Below are 22,284 nucleotides of genomic sequence, written 5' to 3'. Positions count from 1 at the left end.
GAGGCTTGGGTAACAGCAGCAGCCAGCTGCAAAAGCAGCTAGAGGAGCAGCATGCAGAGACCTGGCTCTGCAAGCAAATTCAGTTCCTGACTGATTACAGAGGACTGGCACGTGCTGTCTCCTCTGGACTGATTTCACCCTTCCAACTGGGTGACTTGCCAGCCATGCCAGCAGTTCCAAAGCATCGCTGGTATACGCCCAGGATGTCCTCAGCCGGTTGGACGAAGTGAAGGCCTCCATTACATCGCTTTTTGTACAAGTCATTAAGATGGACTCCACTAAGAAAATTGTGAGGAAGTTGGCGGGTCAGGCCCAGTCAACAGCAGCTTGGGCCACAAATGTAGGCAATGAACATGGGCACGTGATAATGTCTGTGCTCACAGCTAGTGAGGGCTGGGGTCTGGCAAAGATGGCAGCGGGTCTTGTAAGGCGGTATAAGGATGCTGGCATGTCACCACCAGAGATTTTATATGTGGACCGAGACTGCTGTGCGAACTCCCACCTGCACAAGATCTTTGCAGCTTGGCCAAACATGATCATCAAGTTGGACATCTGGCATTTTATGAGGCGGTTTTCCATTGGATGCACAACTGATTCCCATGCACTGTATGCAAGCTTCATGGCCCAACTCAGCTATTGTATCTTTGTGTGGGATGAGGAAGATCTGCACCGTCTCAGAGCAGCAAAGCGGGCAGAGCTTGAAGCAAAGAACATGCGTCCCACGGAGGCAGATGTGACAAGACACATCGCCAAGGCAGAGATGATGCTTCATTGCAGGAGAACTGTCCGGGAAAGTAGTGAAATGGAGGTCATGTTGAAGGAGCTGATTGAGGCATATGATGGAGTGAAAGGCAGAAACAGTCTTGGTGTGCCTCTAATCAATTCTGCCAGAATGGCAGAAATCTGGAAGGCACAACGCAAGCATATTCCCTGCCTCCAGGACCCTCCTGGTTTCCAAATGTATACGCTGACTGGGACAACTAAGAAGGGTGGTCATGTGCTTCCTACATACAGATGTGCAAGAGGTTCAACATCGTTGGAGAACTTTCATTTGCATATGATTCGTTTCATCCCAGGTGAAAACTGTATCCTTTAATGTAAAACTGTGCTGTACTATTACTGTACTGTTCCATTATTAAGGGGTGTCACGATTCTCCAAATCCTCGATTCGATGTAATTTTTGATTTTAAAGTCACGATTCGATTTTCGATCTTTTTTAAATATTACTATTAATGCTCCTTATATGTTATTTACTCTTTTTGGCCTTTTCCTTTTCTTTTTCGGGGGGCTTTTATTTTGAAACCGCTTTGAAACCGTTCCAACCATGAGGTTGTAATGTAAACAGAACTAACTTTAGGCTAAAACAGAGACGTGAACATAGTAAAATGAAACAACACAGAATGTTAATTTGATTGTTTCAGCACACTCCGAAGAGACCCAAGGTTAGTGTTCATGGAATATGTACTTATAAATGTGCATTTTAAGCCTTAAAGTAACTTTGGACTGTAATTAGACCATCTTTTCACTTGCTAAGTTGAGTAGGCTAAGTTAGTTTTAATTGACGTGAATGAACGAATACTTCCACACCGGTGATTTCAAAGTAGCAAGAGGGGCTTTGATTGCTGCAGCCTAAAATTAGAGGAGTGTTGACGCTGCAGTTCAGCACGTGCATACGTGTTTGTGCGTCTTGGCATACATGCTGGACGTGACATTGGGGGTGTGGCTGCATCGTCGATTCTACTTTTAAGTTCGAAGTTCGAGATTGAGATGTAATTTCGATCGATTTCGAAATAAAATCGAAATCGTGACACCCTTAATTAGAATAATATTTATTGCATGTATTAACATGTGAATGGCAATGCAAAATGGTATGTTTTTAGGAACCCTGGCAAGTGACACTTTTTTCCAAGCCTATTTGGTTGATGGTGTCACAAGATGGAATGAGGACTGAACATTGAAAGCAGAGGGGAGAAAAGGGGCACACTCATACAGTGGTCTGCTACGACATGCTGCCAATCAGCTGGCTGAGGAGGTGATCGGGAAGAAACTGGTGGAGTACACAGTACCACGAAAATACACTGGTAAGGCATGAAGTCAATATATATTTTCAACAGTACAATGACATTATTCTGCTCTGGCTCTTTCTGTATGCCCTCACATGTATACCCGCTGTATTGACACAGCATGCAATACTGTTCAGTAAATAGAGTTAAGTATTGCAATGAAAACAGTACATACAGTAAATATAGTTTAGTATTGCCCAATGAAAACAGTACATACAGTACACTAACACTATCATACATTTTTGGTTCTCTGGTTGGTTCAGGCGAGCTGATAGGTATCGAATTCCTTTATAGCCAAAACAATGTTGTGATGGAGGACTACAAAGTGGCCTGTGCAACCCTGGAGGAAGAGGACATATCTGTTGCAGAGGAAGAGACTTATGTGGAGCCAGTAGATGTGGAGGATCCAACTGTTCCCTCTCTAGAGATCTGGCCCGCACATCCTACTGTATCTACACTTCATACTGTGTCCACAAGCCATACTCGTAAGTTTGTATTGAATTGTTAAAGGTGCAAATAATGATGTTGACACATAACACATCAGTTATTACATGTTCTGTCTTTGCTTTGATTTGTTTTAATTTAGCTCTCTGGCCAGGCACTCCCAGTTTGTCTGGTGATCAGACCTCAAATATCTCAGAATTGCCAGCTCCCCAGCCTCAACAGCCTCTGCCCGCACAAGATGCTCACCTCGGACCACAGCCTCACCTCGTACAACAGCCTCACCTCGGACCACAGGCTCAGGTCACACCACATCCTCACCTCGCGCCACAGGCTGACCTCGCACCACAGGCTCAGGTCACACCACATCCTCACCTCGCACCACAGGCTCACCTCGCACCACAGGCTGACCTCGCGCCACAGGCTCAGGCTCAGGCTTTTAATTGTAGGCTTCTTGAAAGATGCATGCATAATAACTTAAAATGCACATAACATCTTACAGGTGTGCAAAAATGTATTTTGTTCAATGTAGGACTCTGTTGGACCAGATCATATTGAGGGGTTCAAAGCTGTCCAGGATTTGGCTAATTGTCTGTTCAACTTAAAGGACCACTCCCTTGCTCTATCAAGGGAGGAATCGGCCCACATAATCTCCCTTTGGGAGTGCTTGTGCAGATATGATAAAGGAAGGACGATATATCCACAATGGCACCAAAATACCATCAATAAAGGAAGATTCAGAGCTACCAAAACAATTGTTGTGCCTGGGGTGGAGAGTACAAAAAGGTTTTGTTTCAAAATTGACAATGCAGTATGTTTCTATATTGCCTGATACAAAAGTTTGGATTCAGAAAGAAGAAAAAAATTTTCCAACCACTCAGTAATATTGTTCTGTATGTTTTCAGATGCTTTGCAGGAGGTAGAAGTCCTGCGCAGTGGCCGGACTGCAATCGGGTGTGTGAGGCTGTTTTTGTTAAGCTCTGCGAGGAGTACCGTGGAGCCAGGCGCATCAATGGGGTTAGGTATACACGATGGACTCTTGTCTCAAAGGCATATTTCCACATCCGGCAAGTCATCTTGAATAATGCTGTAGTGATGGAGAGGACCACTATCCAGCTCCCAGTGATGAACAGTGCAACGATTGCTTCTTGGTGAGTTTAACCTATTTGGACTAATGATATAAAGTGTATTCGGTAATCAGTGCAAATTTGAACATATGCCATTGCTCTCTTATCTTGTGTGTTCAGGCACAACAGAAGGGGACGGGCACAGGAGAAGAGTGTTTTGGAGCAAGGCATTGCTCTCTTATCTTGTGTGTTCAGGCACAACAGAAGGGGACGGGCACAGGAGAAGAGTGTTTTGGAGCAAGGCATTGCTCTCTTATCTTGTGTGTTCAGGCACAACAGAAGGGAACGGGCACAGGAGAAGAGTGTTTTGGAGCAAGGCATTGCTCTCTTATCTTGTGTGTTCAGGCACAACAGAAGGGAACGGGCACAGGAGAAGAGTGTTTTGGAGCAAGGCATTGCTCTCTTATCTTGTGTGTTCAGGCACAACAGAAGGGGACGGGCACAGGAGAAGAGTGTTTTGGAGCAAGGCATTGCTGCACCGCAGCCTACCATTGTGAACCCAGAGGGTTTGCCCCCTGCTGTTCAGAGGAAAGGCCGACCCTGTATGCCTACTAGCCATGTGGAGAGTCCCCATACCTTTGTTTTACCACCAAATACTGCTGGGATGGCACGGGTGAAACGCAGACATAACCCACCAGTCCATCATGACAGTACACCAGCCTTTTTGGCAGCCCTTGAGCCACCTCTTCAGGCAACGACTCCCCAGCCTCAAGTCGCACCAGTCCTACTGACACCCCAGCCTCAGCTCGCACCCCAACCAGTTCTGATTGCACCCCAGCCTCAAGTTGCCCCCCAACCAGTTCTGATTGCACCCCAGCCTCAAGTTGCCCCCCAACCAGTTCTGATTGCACCCCAGCCTCAAGTTGCCCCCCAACCAGTCCTACTGATACCCCAGCCTCAGCTCGCACCCCAACCAGTTCTGATTGCACCCCAGCCTCAAGTTGCCCCCCAACCAGTTCTGATTGCACCGCAATTATCTGCATCCGGCCCTGTGGTTCCTCCCAGAACTGCAGGGAAATCCATGGTCCCCTACACAACTCAATATTATCACAAAAGGAAGAGAATAGAAGAGGAGCAGACTGGAAAAAAGAAGAGGACCTACACACGGAAAAGTGATGCCATCACCTGCAAGCAGTGCAACGCTGAACGAGACCCAGCCACTCATCAACAGTATTTTGGTAACTACATCAAAAGTGACTCTGGCTAAGTGGCGAGCTGATCTTGCCGCAAAGGGGTATGGGAAGAAAAAAGAGCAATGAGCTCTGTTCTGTATTCCTCTATATGTTTACCAACTGACTACTTCAACAAAAAAGCCACTCAACAGTATTTTGTTTATTTGTTTTTGCCAGTGGCATGCTGGTCTTGCAGCAAATAAATTACTTAATGAAAAAAATTTATTCTCTCTTGTTCCAGTTACATATAAACACAGAGGGTATGACAACACACTAATGCGAGGCAATAATATTATTGTAATTCAGTAGGGACTTGGGAGTAACTGAACACAGGCCTGATAAATAAATAATACATTTTCTACACTTATGTTTTGAAGATATCATTACTGCACAGTACAGTACAGTTCTGTGTTATAACATGCAAATATATTACTCTAAAATGACAAACAGTAGCCTAAATGCTGATTTTTATTTAGAAATTATATATATATATATATATATATATATATATATATATATATATATATATATATATATATATATATATATATATATATATATACACAGTATATATAGTATTAATGCATAAAGTTGCCATTACATACAGTATGTGCAACTGAAATATGGCTACTTGTACAGCATAAGGTAGCCTAATCCAAAACTGTCTGTCTGCAAAAGAATAAAGAGCCACACTTTGCTTAACGTTTTACCTTTTTTTATTAGGTACAGCATGGGCAATCAATGCACTCAGCTACAGAGATGTGCAAAGAACACATTCTTACCGTCCAGTACTATTGTCAAACGTTTAGTTTAGTAGTTTTTAAACACATTATTTCTTTTGAACCTCCGATGAGAAAGCAACGATCTGGTAGTGTTACTATTAATAGCGTCTGAACCGCAATGCATGACTGCCAAACGTTAAGTTTAGTTGTTTTTAAACGCATTTCTTTTGAAGTCTTAAGAATACACATGTATTCTGATGCAGATTGCAGATTGTTACTATTAATAGCGTCTGAACCTCGACGCATATGCTAATGCCTTGGCGCACTGGTTAGCACTCTGGACTTGTAACCGGAGGGCTGCCGGTTCTGAAGTGCCCTTGAGCAAGGCACCTAACCCTTCACTGCTCCCAGAGCGCCGCCGTTGTAGCAGGCAGCTCACTGCGCCGGGATTAGTGTGCTTCACCTCACTGTGTGTTCACTGTGTGCTGTTTGTGTTTCACTAATTCACCGATTGGGTTAAATGCAGAGACCAAATTTCCCTCACAGGATCATAAAAGTATATATACTTTTATATATATATATATGTAACCTTCAAGATAAAGCCCACCATCAGATTGCTGAAAATGCACGCAGCACGCAGGAGTGGCTTTTGTTTAGAACGAGATGGTTTAGGACAGTTGTTCCCATTAAAAGAGTGCGTCCCCTCATTCCTCCTCTCCTCCACCGTACATGTCGGCCAGCTTTTTGAAGCGCGGGCCCCACTCGTTGATGCAGTCGTAGTCCTGGTCGCCTCCTGAGCTGGAGGAGTTGAGGGAGCTGAGGGAGCCGGCCTCGGAGCCCGCGCCCTCGTAGTCAAACACCAGCAGCGAGTCGTACGGTGGTGCCGTGGGGTCGTTGTCAGCTGCCTTCAGATTCTATATACACACACACACACACACACACAGAGAACATTAGCAAGGGGATTAGAAAGATGTGACCAACTCCTTCAAAGCAGGTGCAGACCTGCCAATCTTGAATTTTTTTGAGTAGCAACTCGAGCCGGGAAAAAAAATGCAGTCAAAAACAAACAGCCATACTCGTAAGACCCATCTTTAATGTCGAATATCTATCTACCGGTAAATGTGTTCCTGAAAGTGCAAACTGAATCTTTTATAGCTCTATAATGTTGACAATCTGTTTTAGAGCCTAATAATCCTGACCTAAAACACTTGGGTTGATAGGGACTGATGTGGATATGTTGTCCATTTTCTCATATGTGGCCTCTATTCAATCATGCCTGGTATTATTACCTCTTTTCAATCCATTATTATTAAAGATTTATTTTGTACAGAAATACATCTATCGTCCATGTTATGCCAACATATTTAATTCACCTGGATATAGGCTACAGTAGATAGAGGCTATATCCAGAGGCCGGAGGCTATATCCAGAGGCCAGAGAAATCTGCTGTTGTCAGTGTGCAGTCTATCCCTTTACTCACAATAGCCTACTTTTTTTTCCCTTTTTTTTTTTAAAGAATTCAACTTGCACATGCACTGTTTCTTTCAGATCGTGGTGTCTTTCAGCCATCTGTGAGGCTGCAATGATTAGTTCTACATTATCCCAACTATTTTTAGTTTCGCAAAACGGTAGCTGGGGGTAGCTTGAAGTCACCTCATCAAGTCTTTCATTTAACCCACCGTTGGAGAAGAAAAAATAACATAAAGAGAGGCCACTATGCTTTGCCTGTCATTCTCACTTTCTCTCTCTGTATCTCATCCTCACATGAAATAGATTTGCAGATTCTAATTCACATGCTCAAGGAGCTTTCCAGAGAAGTTGGATGTCTACTCGTTTTGCGTAGTTTTAAGTAAAAAATCAGAGCTTTGATGTGAAAATGCATGGTTACTACGCAAAATGCATACGGTTAATGCATAGGTTAGCAGGTCTGCAGGTGTGTAAAACAGGCAAGTCAAGAAAATGTAGTTGACTTACATCGTCAATAAAGTTCCCGATATCTTCAGGGTTGTCAGGACGTGGTCGATACTGTGGTGCGGGCATGAAGGTGGGAATCACATCATTCCTGAATACTTCAGGCCGGTTATCCAGGCCTCTGTGTAGCACACTCAAGTCATAATCCTGAGAGAAAGAGATAGAGATAGAGATAGAGAGAGAGAGAGAAAGAGAGAGAGAGAGCGAGAGAGGGAGAGAGCGAGAGCAAGAGAGAGAGAGCGAGAGAGAACGAGATGAATCACCAAGTTAACCACACTGCTCATATTTTATTACAATGAAGAGCGACTCCCAACAGGAAGTACAAAGTTCCAGGAATTTCTCCGCCTGTACTGGCAAACAGCCTCACCTGTTTAAATGACATCATCTGTTAAGATGTTCTGACTAGATGTTGGATCACTCACTTCACTGGCTTGATTTGGAAATTTAAAGAAAGCACAGGCTGTGTGGCTGTTTTGTGCATGGGGATACATGATAGATGCATTATACCCTTTACAAATAGCAAGTTAATCTACCACCTCCTGTGAAGATTCAACAAGGCTCAGTATTTCTTATTCCAATGGTCAACACATGCATGAAAGCAATACAATGCAATCATAATGTTATGTAATATCCATGCACACCAGCAATATCTGGTATTGCACTAAGTAGCTTTGTTGTTCCAACCAGGAACATGACTCTTTTCATCAGTTTGACACACTGGGTAACGCCCTTAGCGTTACATGGGAACCCAGTTACATTGAAAATGTATGAAAAGGGGCTGAAAAGGGGAATTCCTACACTGTGTTACTTTAAAACGTTGGGTGGAAACTGAGCTAACAACACAGGTAACTAGCGTCATCTGAGAAATGAGCTCACCTGGTCGTCTTCTCCTCCGCCTTCCTCATCATAGTAGTAGATGTCGTCCCTGATGTCGTCCTCTGGCAGGAGCGGGTCCTTCTTCATGTTGCTCTTCCTCCTCATGAACATGAGCAGAAACAGGACCAACACTGGGGGGCAGAATGAGTCGTTTAGGAAGAGGCCTGGCAGCAGAGCAACCAACTCCAACAGCAGGGAAACGTCCTAAGGGCTTAAAGGCTGTACACACACACACTGTGCCGGCCGCTGGGCTCAGTGCAGTATGTGAGCAGTGAGTGCAGCGCCCCCCGCCCCCAAAGACACTTTCAACCCTTCACCTCAATCAAAATACTTAAAACAAAGAGGGGAGATTCTTACAGAGTAGGGCCAGGACGCCTCCCAAGATTCCCAGGATGACAGGAAGCCCGAATCCTGCTGCACCGATATCCCTGTCTGTGCAGGCAAAGTCGGCTCCCTTGCAGTTGCACACTTGGGCTTCTACAATGCTTACTTGGCTCAAGCCATGGGTGTCACGAACATTCAGCCTGATGCTGTATTTTGCTTCCGGTAACTTGGTTTTCAATCGGAGTATAATGCCAGTATCTGAAACACAAAGCAAGAAGATTCTATAAAATAAACCATCAGTAATTATTTAAATTAAGCTTATTCACTTATTATTTAGTATGTGCATGGCCAGCTAATACCCCGTGTTACAGGTCTTTACTAAGATCAACTAAATAAATTAAGTTTCAGAAAACTATATATATATATGAAATACCAAGGACTTTACACTCCCATTTCCCTCAAATTAAAGACCCAACACAGCAGTCCGATCGATCGATCTAACACCTAGATAGATAGATAGATACTTGCCAAGGGGAAATTCAAAGGTGAAAGAAATTTTAATGAGGACTACCAGTCTTTAGAGAAGCTCACAGACAATAATAATAATAATAATAATAAAAAGTATTCTAGCTAATATGAATGATGTCCACACAAACTATAACATGAAGAATAATATTGTTGGAGATCACTTTTAGAGTGATTTTGAGAACGATAAAATACGGCCACACTACCCCCCAGAGGAGACTTACTTGTGTCGTTCATTATTGCTGTCCAGTTTCTGGCTGAGTCCCCGGTCATCTCTACTCCGTAAGGAGGACCGTTACTTTCAGTGTCTTGATCTGTGACTGCGAGCAGAATGGGAGGTGGCTCCTCATTGCACACCTTCACCAGCCTCTCCACCACTGCTGGAGGGTTGTCGTTCACGTCCTCCAACTTAATAATGAGCGTTCCAGTACCAGTCGCAGGGACCGAATCTGTTGTGGACAAAGGAAGGATATTTAAATCAGTGAGGGAAAAAAACAGAACTGAACAGAAGTCGTCCCAAAGACAGTCACATACCATCATCCATAGCCAGAATCAGGGCTTTGTACTGGCCGTCTTTGACAAAGGTAGATTCCCGGTCCATTTCAGTCTTCACTTTAATTATTCCTGAGTCTTTTTCGACACTCAGCCAACCAGCTGGATCGCTGCCTACTTTGTACCTGTAAAGAAGCACTTTAAGTATTTAAAAAAAAAAAAAATCCATTCCACTCCATTATAGACAGAATACTAGCAGAGATCATTTGCATTGTTTTTTTTACTCAGGGCAGCAGTTTTCAGCTTACATTATATGCTTACATAATTGCAAAAGGGATCACCTATGTTTTCTCAGTTAGCCTTTTAAAATTATCGATTAGTAAACAGAATGTGCCTTTGCAATGGAATGGAAATGTCTAAGTATCTCCAAACTTTTGACTGGTAGTGTCTATGTTTTTAAGTCCTTTTTAAGGCCTACAACTTTTTAGACTTCCCATGTTCCTGCAACATTTTAAACTTCTCCAGGTCCGAAAGAGTTTAGTTTAGTCACAGAGAAGTAAAGAAATATGCCTTTGATATTCAATTTTAAGAATTTTGACTTACTGAACACTCAACCTAATTAATTGAGGACTGTCAAAATATTTGGGGATAAAATGTAATATTGACAACTAATTGATTATAATAGATGTTGCAGCTCTATGGGGAATATGTGAGCATTTGGTAGGAATGTGGGAGTATGCGCTGAAACATCAAATTGGCACAAGCACTCACGTCACTTTCTGCTTCATAGCGGTGTCAGGATCTCTGGCTAAGTACTCCACTAGTGGTGTGCCAACAGGTACATTTTCAGGCTTAGAAATGGTCTTCTCTGCTGGACTGAAGATGGGAGCCTCGTTGACATCCCCAACATTCACCACCACCCGAGCAGTGGATGTTGGCAGAGAAACTGCAAACGGGATTTCGTTCTCCACTGCTACCACCAGCGTGTACTTGGCCACAGCTTCAAAGTCCAGAGGCTAGGTAGATGACCGCAGCAAACACAAACACTTAGTTAGGATGGAAGGATGGGGGAAAAAGAAGGAAAGCAAACAAACAAAAAAACTTCATTCAAAAGATGGCAAGATCCATTTCAGACACCTTGGCAGTCTTGATGATGCCCTCCTGTTTGTTGGGGCCTGTCTCAACACTGAACATCCCTGCTGGGTCCCCACTGATGATCTTGAATTTGGCTGCTGAGGCAGAGGTGTTGGGATCATCGTCGTCCGTTACAGGCATCTTCACCACCACTTCCCCCACTTTGTTTTCAGGGACAGTCACCGTGTACTAGAAAAGCAAAACAACGTCAGCAAAAATAGCTGTGCCTTGGACTAAAAACACGTAGGCTACATCAGATCATTCTAACTGTTTCACTTTCTCATGCATTCTTCAGGCTCACTTCTGTATTTTTTTGAGCCCAGTCCACAGGCAACCAATGAAAATAAAGACTCCTATAACCATGACCATATAAACATTCACACTGTCCACACTTAAAACTGTAGTTATCATTAGCGATATATAGGTGCACTTATTAGCTTATTAAGGACACTTAAAACTGTAGTTTTCACCATTAGCGATATACAGGTGCATCTAAAACTATTTTGAATATCATGAAAAATTGAATTTCTTCCACGTAATTTATTTCAAAAAGTGAAACTTTCATTTATTATAGATTCACACAAAGTGAAATATTTCAAGCTTTTTTGTATTAATCTTGATTATTCTTGATGACCGTTAACAGCTAATGGAAATCAGAAATCCAGTATTTCAAAATATTAGCAGAATGAACACAGAAATGTTTCCTCCCATTTAATCTCTCAGTCTGGTAGGGCAATGGAGTTTTTTACAATATTCAATTTTTTTGAGAAGCACCTATAGTTATTGGCAGCAATGTTGTCAGGCTTCCACCCTTCCACCAAATTCATGCCCTGCTTACCTGAGATGGGTCAAACTTTGGAGCATTGTCATTGCTGTCAGTTACGGTAATAATTGCTTTGCACTCGGCTATTAGACCATTTCCTTCATCGTCAGCTGCTTGAATTTCCAAAGTGTACTCATGAATTTTCTGGAAATGCAAAAACAAATGTATAGAATTTATTCATTAGTCAAATACCAAAATGATTCTCAAATCTCACTCATCACTCATATCTCAATGTTAGTGTTAATAAGAGTACAGTAAAGAGTAGGTTGGACTTCAACACAATGCAGGTCACTGTTTCAGGTCCTACACATTAGACCAGGGGTGGCCAAACTACTTTCCAGCGATAGATAACGTTGTGGTTAACTTTACTGCAAACTGCTTTACACTCTTCTTAGAGAACATTTACAATGTCAATATCAAAACAGCATGTTACATTGAGATGATACTCTTTGTAGATCTCCATTGCAGCAGATCTAACTGCGTTATGCTCCTCCATTTAATTGGGAACGCGTTTGAGCACCACGAGAGAGAGAGAGCGGCAGGTTCCAGCTGGCTTGTCATTGTTGATAATTGATCTCCTTTTTATAAGAAACTTTTAAAAGGAAATCGTGAAGGAGACAGTGGTTCCCACTACTGACCATTGAGAGGGCACAGCCATAGCCACAGCACTAGCCACAGTGATGTGGCACCCTGACTCTGAGCAATTGTGAATGTCAGTGCACCACGTCTACTCACAGTGTCATGTCAACGTAACCTACGAGGACAAAATTATCTGCTATAGGCAGGAACTGGGTTAAACTGTCCATTCGCCTTAATTACCCGGTGGCCAGAAGGAGGCTACAGGGTACACTTGCCATTACACCTCAGTCCAGCAGATGGCAGTAATGCACTCAGTTTGCAAACTGCCAAACAAAAAGCTCACAGAAATAGAAGAAGGGTTTTCTGGCCTGTCAGAGTAACCAGAGACTTTCTAATGAGGAGACAGCACTCAAAAATCCTCCATAAAAATGCATGGGGCTAGTTTGTAACGCCAATATGGCCGTTGTCTACACATATCCCACCCCTTCCTCGGCAAAACGTTGACATGTGAATACATTGAGCCAATCATGAGGTGTGTTGTGAAGACATCGTGCCAATCATGTGTTGTGAACTAGCCACTGGAGCAAGATTGGTGTCGTGAAGCCTTGCGCACACACATTTCTGCTGAATAGGATGCCCGATGAGTGCCCAAAAAACGTTACAATATGGCCGCCGAGTGGAGGGACTTGCCTAAAAGGACTTTGGAGTAACCTTCTTCAGTGAGTTTTTTTTTTTCCATCTTTCTCTCCTACTTGTTTTCTATCAATCTTCCCCATCCTAAATACTGTATAGGATGCCTCTGCATCAACTCTGATACTGTATATAGGATGCCTCTGCATCAACTCTGATACTGTATATAGGATGCCTCTGCATCAACTCTGATACTGTATAGGATGCCTCTGCATCAACTCTGATACTGTATATAGGATGCCTCTGCATCAACTCTGATACTGTATAGGATGCCTCTGCATCAACTCTGATACTGTATAGGATGCCTCTGCATCAACTCTGATACTGTATAGGATGCCTCTGCATCAACTTTGAATTAGACCAAGGGAACAAAACACTTCAAACTATTTTCTTTAAATTCTACACATTGAGATGAGGCCATTAAGTACACAGGTAACAAACCTGAATGAATTCATAATCAGAGAGTAGTCAGATCAGAACACATGATAAAGCAGCTCTTTTCCCGTCACACTTTCCTGCTGTCTAAAAACACTTCAATATTTCAGATTACAAATCACAAGTATAAATCATGGTCAAAGTGTACCTCTTTATCCAGCCCACTGTTCTTCACCCTGATTTTTCCTGTTAAAGGATTGATGTCGAACATATCCTTTAGTGGTATTGGTGGATCTTGACTCAGGATTTTGTATCGGACGTCAGCGTTTGCATTTCCAGGCTCATCAGCGTCAGTGGCATTAACGGCCATAAACTCAGTGCCTGTACAAGAACAAATAAGCATCAAATTCACAATGAAAACCTTAAACACAATAAAGCCTAGAAAACTAAAGTGACCAAGCAACTAATTCTGACATGAAACAGGAAGAACAATATATATGCGTACACACACACACACACACACACATTACAATTGACAAACCTATTTTTGATGCTTCTGCAACATTTCCCAGGAAAGGATCTTTCACAAAGATAGGCCTGTTATCATTTAGGTCAATTACAATTACGTGGATTTCCATGGGCTCCTCTGCTTTCCCACCACCGTCTGATACTGCATGGGCAAGAAGCTGAGGGGTAGGATAAAAACAAAATCATGAATTTGCTAATATTCACTTGGATGCCCCCAGTCTTTAAAACTCCAACAGGGTTTTTCTTAAAAACATTACCGTATAGGAAGGCTGTCGTTCTCTGTCCAAGGGCTGAGTGACGTAAAGCCATCCCGTCTCACGGTCAATTGTGAAAAGGTCGTCTGCCCCTTGACCAGTAATGCTGTAGATGATCTTCACCTTACCAGCTTTGCTGGTTTTTATCTAGAAGTCAAATTGATTCAGTCAATAATCTATCCATATTATCCCCACAAAACACACACTTCACCATCCATACCACACACCTACCTGCACCATCTTCAGTGGAAAAGGGCCTCTGGAGTTTTCAGGAAAGTTGATGGGAGGGATAATCCAATCCCTCTTCCTCCTCCTTAGACCACCAAATGACTTTGGAAACACCAGGACTGGCACGGTTGGAACTGCTTCAGTCGCATCAGGCTGTGGAGTTAAAGTGTGACCAAATGAACCAACAAGCTAATACACTTTACACACTGAATTATCTTTAACAAATTCAAATGTAATCAAACGAGTTTTTACAACTGATTGTGACCCAGGGGCCGCCATTCTGACATTCTGATTAAGACACTACCTGTGGAACACTGTTGTGAGGTGTGGGGTAAAAAGAACTGATTCTCACAGTGAAACTACATTACTGAATGCATGTCATGGGCTACCCACAATGCCTTCTGACCAATGGGCTGCACACCATTGGTTGAAAACCTCTGCTATAAAACAAAGGTGTGCATTTCCCCTGAACACTACAGACTAGTAAGACAAATTGCAGGTTTTAAGAAAAGTCAGTCATCAGAGGTCAGTGTTGTTCCATCTTGTGCTGCCTGTGGCTACCTGGTGCAAGTCCACCTGGTGCAAGTCCATCTGGTGCAAGTCCACCTGGTGGTGGTGGTGGTGGTGCTGGTGAGGCCGGTCGAGCTCCACACCAACAGCAACTGTGTGCTTCCTGCCTTGGGAGTCCCACGCGTGCAGTGAAAACCTCTTGTGTCCATCATGCAGGGTCACTTGTCTCTTCAGCTTCACTGTTCCATCCGTGTCCACTTTAAAACGGCTGTCTGCCGAATCCAACACAATTCGCTTGCGGCCGGTACAGTCATCGAAAACCACTGCAGAGGAAAGAAAGGAGGGGTGGGGGGGTTGGATTAGTGACTACTATGCAACACTGACCATTTCAGTCCATCCTCTAGTGCTAATGGCCACACTGGTCTCACTCTCTGACCTATGGGCTAGCTGTTAATGCTCTAAGGGGAGGAAGTGGCCATTATCGTTGTAACTGATGAGCACAAATGAATAAATGGCCTTTTATGTGACCACAGTGCTGTTTTGTAAAGCATTTGATAAGGGGCCTCAGAAAAGCACAAAGAGGTTTTATCTTCTGTAACACATTCCTTCAAAAATTACAAAGCCAGCTAAAGATAAAGGATGAAGATGATCAGAAGATTACAATGTTCCTGTTTGCTGTAATTTTGAATGAGTGGTAAGAAACTAAACTAAAAGATGACGGACCAGAACAGGTCTAGTGTTATAGCATAGGCAAAGGGAAAGTACCCAGCTAACTGCCATATCATTTTTCAACTGAATGGAATGAACACACACTAGAGCACAGTACCTTGTCAGCTAGACCAATTGAGGCTACAACCATCTTGTGATAAAAGGATGTGAATCTTTTTTTTTTTTAGCCCTCCCCATCCATTTTGTGACTTCGGAGGCTTCAGTGCTTGTAATACTATTTTACAGCTTAAGAAACCACACAGACACGTTCCCTCCCCCAAAGAGAGAGTGAGAAAAGAAAAGAAAAATCTCCTGCAGAAGCAGAACCTGTTTGTCCCACCTGGTCACGTTAAGGCTTGCTCAAACACACCCATAGAAGCCTGCAAAGACATTGAGCCTGACAACCTGGATGACCGAAACATTAGTGGATCTCAACTTTTCCAAAAGCTCTTACAACATAAAAGCAACACAGTAAAATAATTGATATCTACTCCCCTTGGCATCAATATTCAATGCCATATTTAGCGCTAAGACAATACCCAGTTAATCAAAAAACAACTAAGAGGTCCTGATCCTACCTGATCAACAACTTTAGGTTAAAATTACTGCATTGTCTTACATTAAAACACTTGAAACTACACAATCAGGGAAACTTAGAAGTATTCATGTCCACAACAGTTCTCAAATAAATTTGAAAATGGTCTGGAGTTTTTTAGTCTTCCGAGTATGGCCTATTGAAACTTCAAAAATATAAAGGAAAGAGAGATCAACAACCAGGGATGAGGCCAGCTGCACCTCAACAAACTGCAGCCATTCTTATCAGGTGGGGCAGCCCAAGGTCTAATGTAGCCCTGCTAGATTAATGCAGCAGTGAGAAAATGCAACATTTGATAGCTGAAACAAGTGTGGCCTTGTCTTCCAGATGCACCAGGGTCATCACAAGCTAAAACAAAACCAAAAATAAGGCACTCTACGTGCTGTCACTCCCCAAAAAATATCCGAAGTTAATTCTGAGTTAAGTCACTTTACTATCAACTTTAGGTAACACTATTTGAAATATCTATCACAATTATTTGAATAAATTTGCCTTGCACATAATTGAATCGTTAACATTATAAACTGATGGTTGAAAGTCACTGTATAAATCAAATAGGCCCCAGTTCATCATTAGCCAACACATTTTGATGAGAAAACCAGGGCGAGGCCTTTTACTGCGTCAATCGCATAAAACGTACCTTTACCAAGCGTCCGGCCAATGTGAAGATGAACTCTATCGACTTTGAATACATAGAGTTCTGAATCAAAGCCAGGTGCGCATGATGATTTCTCCCCAGTTACACACGATGGTGCCTTGATATTTTAAAGAAAAATATACAATTAGTTAATGTTAGGCTTAAAGCTCAATTGTAGAAAGCGCATTCACATAATTTACTCATCCTGTTTAACAGACTCAATTCAAATGAGTGATCCACCTGCCTTAAGGAAAAAAAAAACCTAACCAAGGCAACGTTAAGTTTCTTCAACTCAAAGGTAGACATTACATTTAACTTCCCTGAACATTAATCACACGCAGGAAATGGGTTATAGGCTAAAAAGTCTACAATTAAACAGCTTGGGAAACAAAAGATAACCAACCTGGAGAAGGAGAAGAAAAGCTCCGAAGCGCAAGCACCAACAAACCTCCATCAGATTCAAACCCCTTTGTAAAATAAATCCAATAAATAATCCTGTTCGGTTCCACTCCAAAAGAAATGTCTATGGCGCTCACTGCGAGACTTCAAAATGACTCAGACCTCCAATTGCGGAAATAAGTAGGCTATCGCCGCCAGGTAGTTTCGGCGAAAGGGTGACGTTGTAGGATACAGGTGACCTCGCCCAGGCGCGCCTGCATTGTTGCCAACTTATAGCGACTTTGTGGCCATATTTAGCGAGATTTCAGACCCCCCAAGTGACTTTTTTTGTAAAAAGCGACTAGCGACAAATCTGGCGTTCTTGGAGACTTTTTGAGACTCTGAAGTGATGGCATGTAACGTCCCTTTTTACACTTCTGAGTGAGCAGTGAGTTCGGCTGTGCTGTGTAAGGGCCTGTCCACACGGAGACGCTTTTTAGGTTAAACGCAGAGGTTTTGCTTCATCTTGGCCATGCGTCCAAACGAATCCTGTAAACGCACTGCCCGAAACCGCACTTTTCTGAAACCTGGTCCCAGAGTGGAAAAATCTGAAACCGTAGCCCGTTCGAATTCGTTTAGACAGCGAAACCGCACATCCTGCTTGCGTATTGATGATGTCATCGCAACACCTCAGCTGCCCTGGACTTGCACTTATAGTATAAAGAGTCTCTTGCACTTATAGTATAAAGAGTCTCATGCCTGTTTCGTTTGTGAATGAACCTGTTTCGTTTGTTTGAGCCTACATGGAGTTCGCCCAAAGCGTTGCCTCATGACTATAAAAGTAATGACTGGCCTATGTAGTATCAGCCCGTTATTCACTGAAGTAGACATAGATCTAACAGCTCAGACAACGTTATTGGAAGGTAGGCCCTACAGCAACTTCGGGTGAGATTACAACCCAGATAGCAAAATGTATTTGGCCCGGATACGGCCCAGAACTGAAGGTGGATCCGCAAAACGGACCCGGGCGGGTGTCTTTTGGCACAACGGGCCAATACCGTTCCGCATCCGTTTTCATGATCTGGCCCAGCTCTGGGACGGCTCTGAACCGGATGTGTTTTTTTATTTGGCGGATCCGGGCCAAATGTGCAAATTATCGTCATGATCTGGGCCAGATCCGGACCAGATAAGTGTTCGATAGTGGCGATTGCGGCCCTTATTTGGGCCAAATGTGCACTTTATAATAATGATCTGGGCCAGATCCGGACCAGATGACTATTCGATAGTGGCGATTGCGGCCCTTATTTGGGCCAAATGTGCACTTTATCATAATGATCTGGGCCAGATCCGGACCAGATGACTATTCGATAGTGGCGATTGCGGCCCTTATTTGGGCCAAATGCGGACCAGCTCATTTTACGTCTGGCACCCATTTGTACTATATAGTCAATGTCACTAACAAATCAAGGAGTTACAGTATTTGTTCAGAATTTCAAGCTTTATAAAGTTAAGATTGTCAAATGTATAAAGGATTACTAATAAAGCTTTTAAACAGTAACATCCAATACCCCTAGTTGAACTCAGTAGCCAGTAGTTTGATCATGTATATTGAGTGTAAAATTATCAACATCTTGGAATAAATTATCTAAAAATCAACACCTAGTACTATTTCAGAAAAGAAGCACAAATTCAAAATTTTACTTACTTTATTAAATTTCATTTATCACACACACTTTCCCTCTCAATTTATTACACACACATATGTAGCATGCACTGGGTGGTGGGTGGATCTTGTCCTTACTGCCCCTGTTGAGACAAGAAAGGCAATCAGCACACATGACAATCCTTGGCTAATGCTTCTTGTACAAAAATTACATTACTCAACATTATCAAGATAGTTAATGATTTGAGTTGAATTTGAGAATGAATTATTTGTGATGCAGTGTGTAATGCTTCCACTAGATTGGAAATGTAAAAATCTTGTTTGAGAAAGATGACAAGTCTTAGTCTTGGAACAAGAAAATTTGAAAAATTTGAAAATGGAGGGTACAAATTAGAAGACAAAGTGGAATATCTATTTCTGGAATGTCAGTGGAGTGTCTATTTCTATCCCTGTTCAAACAATTTAAGCAAAAAAAAAAAAAGCGTTCCACATTCAGCTTTTAGAGAGACAGTTATCTTTGATTATGAGTGCACCACCAGGGACTCGAATTTCCAAATGACGATTGTTCGTCATACGAACGAGAATTTTAATCCTGATAACACCTTTATGTAGTATATTTTGGTTTTTGAGTTTTAAATGTCAGAAACATAGGCTAAACACTGCTACAAGACTTACACTTACCTTACTGAAAGGCAGGATTGCAGACAGGGCACGCCGAATTCACGCCAGTCACGCCACCTGAACGCCTCGGTCCTGGGGCTGAAGAGACGGGGGCGGAGGGAGAAGGCATGAATCATTTGATACTTGCATACACGCCTAACTGTATAAAATCATTATTTTAACATACAAACACATATCTCACTACATAGAACACATCTCAATTATTTTCTGGCTTAGGGACCGTTCGTTATTTATAAACGGGGTCACCGGAGGAAAATAGGGGAGGGTCATGTCTTTTTAGGGCCCGTCCACACGGAGACGCTTTTTAGGTTAAACGCAGAGGTTTTGCTTCGTCTTGGCCGAGCGTCCAAACGAATCCTGTAAATGCACTGCCCGAAACCGCACCTTTCTGAAACCTGGTCCCAGAGTGGAGAAATCTGAAACCGTAGCCCGTTTGAATTCGTTTAGACAGCGAAACCGCACATCCTGCTTGCGATGATGTCATTGCCACACCTCAGCTGCCCTGGACTTGCACTTGTAGTATTGCCTAACAATACTAGTTTTCATACATGACATTACCTACGATTACACTCCGTAAGATAAATATCACAACTGGTGCTGCGCAGCGCCGATAGCTTATGACTTGGTGGACTGAACACTGTTTTCCCCGGTGTTTTTTTATGCATTCTAGCTACTGTCAGTGACGCGAGAGAACTTAAGTTATTAGGAAAGTGCGGTGTAAGTTTAGGCTTTTATTCACAAGTCCCCCTGGGTACAGCTCTGAAAAAATGCACAGAGACTAAGTGTCGCCAGGCAGGAGTTGCGAATGATGGATGTCCTCTGCAGCAGAGACTCCACGACCCAGGCCTTGGGGAGAAGGTGCGCACGTTCTGAGGATTTTCCTCTTGGGGAAAGTTTTTGTAAGTTATCAAAACACCTCCTTTTTTCATATGGCCAACCCTGGCCGGGCGTCTGCCCCCTATGTAAATGGCAGACCCCCTTGTAGCCAATCAGTATACACTCAATAAATTATATTGGTGGATGAGCTCACCAAGCTGTCACAAATATTATTATGACCGCCGCGCAGCGAAGCGGCGGTCATATAGGTTTAGTCAGATTTTTTTTTTTTTTTCTTTTTCGCATGTCCAAATTTCTGTCAATGATTCCCGGGACACTGAAAGACCGGGGTAGACGAAACTTGGTGGGCATGTAACCCCATATGGATAGCATGGAACCATCGTTTTTCGTTTTGATCTGTAGCCCCCCCGCTGGACTGCACCCCCCGAAAGGAGGGTAGGGCAGACACAGTTTTCTGTGAATATCTCGAGAACCGTAAGGTTTAGGAGGACCATTTTTTTTTTGTATGTTGATCTCAAGGGGCCATGTCAACCCATTCCATAACCACTCATTTCATGTATAGCGCCACCTAGTTAGACACAAAAAAGTAAAAATGAGGTGTTGTAATCGCAGGTATCTGTGACCTAACATAGTCAAAACTGCACGAAATTGGAAGTGTAGGATCATTATGACACCCTCTGAATGCACGCCAAGTTTCGTGGAATTCCGTTCATGGGGGGCCACACAATAAATTAATTTATGTTACTATACACCAACTGGCCTGTAGGTGGCCGGAGACAGTTTTCTGTGAATATCTCGAGAACCGTAGGGCCTAGGAGGTCCACCTTTTTTTTGTATGTTGATCTCAAGGGGCCATGTCAACCCATCCCATTACCACTTATTTCATGTATAGCGCCACCTAGTTAAAAATTAAAAAGCAAAAAATTAGGTGTTTTCATCACAATATCTCTGGCTGACATGGTCAAAACTGCACGAAATTGAAAGTGTAGGATCATTATGACACCCTCCGAATGCATGCCAAGTTATGTGTACTTTCGTTCATGGGGGGCCTTACAATAAAACAATTTATGTGTACATTTAGTGACGTACACCAACAAGGATTCCCGGGACACTGAAAGACCGGGGTACACAAAACTTGGTGGGCATGTACCCCCACATGGATAGCATGGAACTGTCATTTTTCGTTTTGATCGATCTGTAGCCCCCCCGCTGGACTGGACCCCCCGAAAGGAGGGTAGGCCAGACACAGTTCTCTGTGAATATCTTGAGAACTGTAGGGCCTAGGATGACCATTTTTTCCGTATATTTGCCTCCAGGGGTCATGTTAACCCAGTTCATGTGCACACATGTGCACAAACAGATACACACACACACACACATTCACAGTAATCATGACACACTCACACAGTAGACATATGTACGCTTCCATGCACAGGCACATACGCAGGCACGCACACACACACACACACACACACACACACACACTCACACACACACACACACCCACACTCATAACATAAACATAACACAAACAATCAAGAATTTCTCAGAATTATGAACAGGCAAGATGGAGGTGGGGTTGTATAAAATGAATTTTACATGTGAAATCTATGAACTAATCATGTTTTGGTACTTGTTGTCTAGCAGATACCAGTGAGAATTGAGTGTGGATAATGCAATTTAGTGAGACAGTTAGAATCATATAGGCCTTTCAGCGTGATTTCTTTTTGTGGAAAAAATGTGCTGGACTGGGCGGCGGTCATATTTTGTACCGCTCTGCGGTACATCTAGTTAAATAATCTGCAGTAGGCCTGTGTCGTGTCTGCGCATGTGCACAACACCATCCTTCGACTTCTGCCTGACAACACATGGGATATTCATGAAAATTCACCACATAATTCCCCCCTTCGAGGCTTGCAAAAGTCTCGCCGAAGGTAATCACGTTTTTTTT

General features: G+C 42.9%; 1 protein-coding gene across 2 annotated transcripts; it reads right to left on the bottom strand.

Annotated features, from left to right (window-relative positions):
- Nucleotides 1–5,496: 5,496 nt before the first annotated feature.
- Nucleotides 5,497–17,334, bottom strand: LOC143125323 (cadherin-1-like). Of its 2 annotated transcripts, none has more exons than XM_076286670.1 (16): nucleotides 17,178–17,334; nucleotides 16,778–16,892; nucleotides 14,886–15,157; nucleotides 14,328–14,477; nucleotides 14,100–14,243; nucleotides 13,856–14,000; nucleotides 13,523–13,695; nucleotides 11,686–11,814; nucleotides 10,851–11,036; nucleotides 10,485–10,729; nucleotides 9,756–9,898; nucleotides 9,446–9,670; nucleotides 8,730–8,954; nucleotides 8,373–8,503; nucleotides 7,500–7,643; nucleotides 5,497–6,439 (listed from the first exon to the last, which is right to left on the bottom strand). In XM_076286670.1, exons 1-16 carry the CDS (start codon nucleotides 17,226–17,228, stop codon nucleotides 6,230–6,232), a joined length of 2,688 nt encoding a protein of 895 aa, XP_076142785.1. In that variant the 5' UTR covers nucleotides 17,229–17,334; the 3' UTR covers nucleotides 5,497–6,229. The 2 variants fall into 2 exon arrangements, with proteins under 2 accessions (XP_076142785.1, XP_076142786.1); XM_076286671.1 differs by having other exon boundaries at nucleotides 14,901–15,157.
- Nucleotides 17,335–22,284: the final 4,950 nt, after the last annotated feature.

The sequence above is a fragment of the Alosa pseudoharengus genome, unplaced genomic scaffold (assembly GCF_046254945.1).
Source record: "Alosa pseudoharengus isolate Yale_2024_CS ecotype anadromous, Long Island Sound unplaced genomic scaffold, YU_APseudo_1.1 YU_APseudo_1.1_scf_16, whole genome shotgun sequence".
NCBI classification, from domain to species: Eukaryota; Metazoa; Chordata; class Actinopteri; order Clupeiformes; family Clupeidae; genus Alosa; species Alosa pseudoharengus.
The sequence above is the reverse complement of the archived record's forward strand: the minus strand, read 5'-3'. Positions and strand labels throughout refer to the sequence as shown.

Bases quoted from the DNA above. Each gene is read 5' to 3' on its own strand.
- LOC143125323 (XM_076286670.1), bottom strand. From the start codon at position 17,228: ATGGAGGTTTGTTGGTGCTTGCGCTTCGGAGCTTTTCTTCTCCTTCTC. The intron at 15,158-16,777 runs GTACGTTTTATG...TTTCCTCTGCAG, and splicing joins TGGCCGGACGCTTGGTAAAG to TGGTTTTCGATGACTGTACC. The intron at 6,440-7,499 runs GTAAGTCAACTA...GTGTGTATATAG, and splicing joins TCGGGAACTTTATTGACGAT to AATCTGAAGGCAGCTGACAA.